Source organism: Priapulus caudatus, unplaced genomic scaffold (genome assembly GCF_000485595.1).
Source record: "Priapulus caudatus unplaced genomic scaffold, Priapulus_caudatus-5.0.1 Scaffold1889, whole genome shotgun sequence".
In the NCBI taxonomy this organism is placed as follows: Eukaryota; Metazoa; Priapulida; class Priapulimorpha; order Priapulimorphida; family Priapulidae; genus Priapulus; species Priapulus caudatus.
Window position 1 is genome coordinate 8,554 of NW_014578950.1, and position 5,795 is coordinate 14,348.

General features: G+C 41.9%; 1 protein-coding gene across 1 annotated transcript in view; it reads left to right on the forward strand.

The window, feature by feature from the left end:
- Nucleotides 1-5,350, forward strand: part of LOC106817838 (phosphoethanolamine N-methyltransferase 3-like) — a 13,629-nt gene extending 8,279 nt beyond the window's left edge. Inside the window, exons 5-8 of the mRNA XM_014822542.1 lie at nucleotides 1,900-2,096; nucleotides 4,177-4,291; nucleotides 4,565-4,718; nucleotides 4,870-5,350. Coding sequence (XP_014678028.1) covers nucleotides 1,900-2,096; nucleotides 4,177-4,291; nucleotides 4,565-4,718; nucleotides 4,870-5,079 — 676 coding nt within the window. The 3' untranslated portion in view covers nucleotides 5,080-5,350. The remainder of the gene's footprint in view (nucleotides 1-1,899; nucleotides 2,097-4,176; nucleotides 4,292-4,564; nucleotides 4,719-4,869) is intronic.
- Nucleotides 5,351-5,795: the final 445 nt, after the last annotated feature.

A 5,795-nucleotide genomic window follows, 5' to 3' on the forward strand; every position in this document is an offset into this window, starting at 1 on the left:
GATTTATAAAAGGATTTATATTGAAAGTTATTGATATCGGAAAGTGGCTACATTGACTCGATTGAAATGATGGTGGCCTCAAATAAAACAATATGGCGCTTACGGACCGCGGCGAAAAGCGTTTTTCGAGTTGTTTCTTCGATGAGCAAATATAGGCTTGATACATATTTGTACAGCTTTATTTTCAAAGCTAACGTTCAGTTAAAGTGTAGTGAGTTATTTACTGACGTTTTTACAGTGGTTTGTTACACAAATTTATGTGGAAAGTTCGAGGGAAGTTACCTTTAACTTACTTAATACTGTTGTGCGTAGTCAATTTACATTTCAATTTCAGTAAAATGAATGAATGTTACTTTCATCATTTACAGATCCTTAATATATTAATATGGCATATGTCCTGAATTGCCTTGCATTTGCTATACTGTAACTTATTGCTTAATTTTAAATCATAGTGCTTATATATATATATCAGCTCAGACTATAGTTATTGTTCATTAATTTATATAATTCGACACAGTCTCCTAGTAGATATCAATTGCTTGCCAGGGGTATCGAACATATCTACAGAGGTCTATGCGATCATCGCTGGAGCTGCTACAGTCGGCTGCTCGCCATGATTATGTGCGCGCAGCTCCATAAGCATTAGACTAAAGACGCATGTACACGCGTGATAGTCTACCTGGCATCTATTGCAAAGGGTCTATGAAGAGAGGTCCACTTAGTCCTAGTCCAGTTTATAGCGCGCTTTAGAGCGAAATTGGCAGGATTCATATAATATACATCGAAGCACTTTTATATTTACGCTGTGCTTATAGCTCCATTAGACCTTACTTAATATAGATTATGTGACTATGGCGGGAAGTAGGGATGTGCGGGATTAACCACATTCAATCAATTTAACGTCGAATCCAGTAATACTTGCCATCATCATGGCTTATCATAGTGGCTATTCTAGTCCGGTTTGCTGATCATGCGCAGTAGGGCTTGAGGCAGGCAGTACTATGGCATTGAGTCGGCTTCAGCTCGATCGCGGACGTGTAACCACTGCGTATTCGAATAAGCCTTCGGTCTATCGGGCCTTCGGTCTATCGGACCTTCGGTCTATAGGGCTGTAACCGTCTTCCTGGGTACTGCCGGAACGTACCCTGACCCTGGTAACTATCTGATATGGTTAGGGTTAGGGAGTAGGCATAGGCGACTCCCTAGACTCGTTAGTGGAGTAGGCGAGGTACGGTCCGGCATATTAGATAGTACCCAGGGTACGTTCCGGCAGTACCCAGGAAGACATAGACCCTATCAGCCTAAGTATTAGGTTATCATTATACAATGAACATGTGGTGTACATACATTGGCGTAGCCAGGATTTTTTAACAGGGGGGGGGGGCAAAAACAGCGAACTGCGCAAAATGGTGGATGATGTGTAAAATCATGATGTGGAAAATGTGTAAAATGGTGATTTTAATGGATCCTCCGTCTCCCTCTCCACACCCTACGTTCCCCCACCTCTCAGCTCTGCAATCTTTGTTTCAGGCACCATGCATAAAGGCGACATTTGGTTCGTTGTTCTCTGCTCCCAAGATATATAAAAGGAGGGGGTGAAAAACAGGCGGGGGGTATGGGGATCCTCCCCCAGAAATTTAAAAAGATGTTGATCGCAGGAGATGGTATTCGAGGCACTTTTGAGTACATGTACAGCCTTCATTCTGACTAGGACAATTCTCTTTTTAGTAGAACAATTGTTTTTTTTATTTTTTTTATTTTTACTTTCGGATTAACAGGGGGGCATGGCCCCCTTTGCCCCCCCCCCCTAACTACACCACTGCCTATATATCTTTATAGGTTTATAGTTATAAAGAAGATGAGGAATTTAAGGTTATACTAAATCTTACCTGCTTACAGTGCCTCACACAAGGTACTAGATGTTGGCTCTGGGTACGGTGGACCTGCACGGTACCTAGTGCTGAAGACGGGCTGTAGTGTGGTTGGTGTGGATTCAACGCAAACTTCCCACGATATTGGACAAACGTTAACGAAACGATGTGAAATGGCAGACAAGGTGTCACATGTCTGTGGCAAGATGGAAGATATTGACATTGGTAAAAAATAAATGCATACTACTATACCTTCGTAGATAGAAATATAATTACTATCTGTAATTACTATTACTGTGTGCTTGTTATGTAGTGATGTCTTTGATTCATGCTACACACTATATATTATAAATATTGAGGGACGTTTACTGGCAATATGTGTTGTACACGTTTAAGCTTGCATGTTTAATATCAATATATAGTTTAGTTTGGGATTTTGTGTTGGGATTCACAAATCTCAGTTAATTGTACATATAATCACATAATATATTGTTGTACTATTGTGGAACTACAAATATGTTGAGATAGTCAGATAATATTAATGAATGTGTTTTCATTACCATTCTGCACAGTGGCGTAGCCAGCAATTGGAAACAGGGGCGGGCGCAAGGGCGGAGGAAGCGAAGCGACGCGAGGGGGTAGGTGTGTGGGCAGGGGTATGCCCCACCTCCCGCACGGTAAGGCGAGATTTTGAAATTAGTGGCATGAAAATGGTAACTTATGACTGAGAAGTGACCGCGTCCCTCATAGGTGCTAGAATCCTTGTCACACCACTCCCGACGCGGCCATCGCCGCTGGTCCGCACCGTGGAAGGTGCTCGCTCCCTCGCCGTTTTTATCTTTTTGGAGTGTTTTTTTTTTCCACGTCCGATCCGATCCACAAGGTGGGACGATGGCGCCCCTGGCTGTGGGCGCCCGGAAGGCGCTGAAAGGGTTACAGCACGGGAGCGCAGTCTGAGTGACCCTGTAGCTAGACCAGTTGAACATATGGTGTAACGAAGCCAGTGCTTCTTGCAGCGGAGGCGAAGCAAAAGAGTGTTGAAGCGGCCGAAAGACAGTGCGATGAACTCATTTGCTCCAAAGCGGTGGAGGGCTGGTTTTTCGCTCCTCCCGACCAGTTAGGTAATTTTTGAAAAGTAAATGTGCGCAGTCAAAAAGAAATGGGCGCATGTGTTCGGCATTTCATTCTTCATTAATTAGATCCGTAGGTAATACGTGGTATGACGACCAAAGTCCCACTTCAGGGCCACCTGTCTTCTTCAATTTTTGTAGCTCGTCCGATCAAGAGGGGGTCATGGCCTCCTTGTGCGCCCCCCTTAGCTGCACGCCTATTGTCGCTCATTTCAAGCACGTGACGAAATAATTGGATATTACGTTTGAATTTGTCTGTTGTCAGGCAGTACTGTCTCGATGCGAATGTTGCTTTGTCTATGTTACAAAACAAGGTGGCCTGCCAAAATTAGCCGCTGCCTATTAAATAAAAAGACGAAATTTACGGCATGAAAAGGTAATTGTTTTTGCCTCCTCGTGATAGAGAAGCAGTTACTTAAAATAGTGTTGAAATGTCGGATTTTCGAAATAAAAAACGCGGGTTGGGATGCAAGAATGCGCCGTCTAATAAGTTCGAATGATATCAAGAGTGGTATTCACAAAGCATTTCAATTTCTTTTCTTTCTGTCAATAAGACGGTGTCAGAACCATAAAATTGCAACCATCAAAGCCAAGCTTGCAAGCGAACCACGCAGATCTGAGCGAACAGATAGAATTATCTCCTTTTCTTTTGAGTCATGTTTTTGTCTGCCTGGCAGCGAAATTTCAAATTCCAACAGTCAAGTGCTCTCATGCGGGAGTTTTGCACAGAGAACAGTTTGCAGGATTTCCGTTGATATCTAAATGTCATCACTAACTCCCTGTTGCGAACGAAAAGGAGAAGTGAGAGCAGCGCAAGCAATGCGCGCTGGCTGGGTCATTGTAGAACGAAGTTTAGACTTGACACTCCAATCCGCTCATGTTTGAGAATGGTTCGTTCAGCAGATGGCAGGAAGTAACAGGACCAATTGTTGGCAGGTCTATCCTGTGAAGAGCGCGTGAGAGACCCGCAGACAAGAAAAAAAAAAAAAAATTTTTTTTGCTTGCCAATCAACAGGGGGGGCCATGGCCCCCTTGTGCCCCCCTTAGCTACGCCAGTGATTCTGCATCTATAAGATTCTCAAGAACATTTTCAAATTTGTACTCGATTAATATTATGATAATGTAGTCATAATATGCATTAAATAAATAAATAATTTTCATAAAATTTATTCCAGGCAAAGATAAATTTGACTCTGCTTTAGTGGTCATGACATTGTTCCATGTGAAATGGGAGACTCGTGTGAAATTACTTGAAAACGTTGGTCGTCACCTAAAGCCTGGTGGAAGACTGTAAGTATAACATTTCTAAGTCATATCAGTCATTTGTTGTCGGGCATAATTAAGTTGTTAGATAGTTTAGGAAGAGGAAACAGCTGTGTGATAAGTATTTTAAGTACGAGTAATTGTAGGGCAGTGATATGCTTTATCGAGACATAGAATAAAGTAGTCATAGCTATCAAGTAAGATCACTCAATCAGAATAGTGTATTTCATTCCATTTACTCATTTGAACTTGTAGAACATAAGCAAATGCATGGAAATGTCGGCATTATTGTAATTTCAGAATGGTTGAGGAATGGGTTAAAAAGTCTGACCTGTCTGATGAACAGGTTGCATACATAACAAAATGTGGAGCCCCATTTATTACTCCTGAAACAATCGCCACCATCGAAGAAGAAAAGAAATTCCTACAAGACGCTGGCTTCAAAGTTTCAGCGGTACAAATTTAATGGCGATTTTGGATAGCTGAGGTCAAATTTGTAATTATAACGACCGTTTTTATTTCGTTAATCAGTTAGTACCTTTTTGTCTTCAGTGCAGTTAATCGTCACGTTGTGTCCTCGTGTCATTTGACGATGTCTGCCACAGGTCCAGGACATCTCTGAGGACATGCAAGCTGCCGCATTCCACGAGGTAGAGAAGCTGCAGAAAAACAAAGAGAAATTTGTGCGCTTACACGGACAGGCGATGTACGACGATAACCTTCCCTTCTACCAACTGTTAACGGAACTGTGGCCACTTGGATACCTTTTTTGTGTCAGAGTAATTGCACAGAACGGCTCCGATATCCCCAAATAAGAATGTTCCGAAATATTCCATTGTGTTACAGAACAAACTCATAGACTGATGGAGAAAATGTGAGGTTTGTTGATAATATAATAGTGAAGTTCCCTTAAAGTATCAGCTAGGTGCAGGTATAGGCCTATTACTATTAGTATGAAAGACCTGTAAAAGGATGAGAAAAATTAATGTAGGTGGATCATATTTGTTTTGATTCTATAAAAATATCAATTATATGTGTTTAAAATTGCCAATGAGAAGTAATAAAATTCATCTCTGCATGGACAAATATGTCTAATACAATCGTGGAATAGTACATCAACTGATCAGTATAGGTTATATTTGTTGTTGGGCAGGATAGACTCAGATCGAAGCATGGTCAAATAACATCAGATTATTATTCAAAGATTAAGCCGTAGACAGCCATGATGGAATTATCCCCCTAATGTCAAAACGAGGCTACATACATTAGTAGTTCCATGAGCTACGCTCGGATGGCGCTGTTGTTACAACATTAGTATACTAGTAGTAGTAGTAGTGCAGGTTTCAAGAAGGCAAAATAGATTAGACACTCGGTATACAGCTTCACCCTTTTTAGCTCATCTGACATAGTCAGATGCAGCTTGTAGAATCGCATGATCGTCCGTCCGTCCGTCCGAGCGTCCGTCCGTCCGAGCGTCCGTCCGAGCGTCCGTCCGTCCGTCAACAGTTGGGCACAAATCTTAACCGCTCGA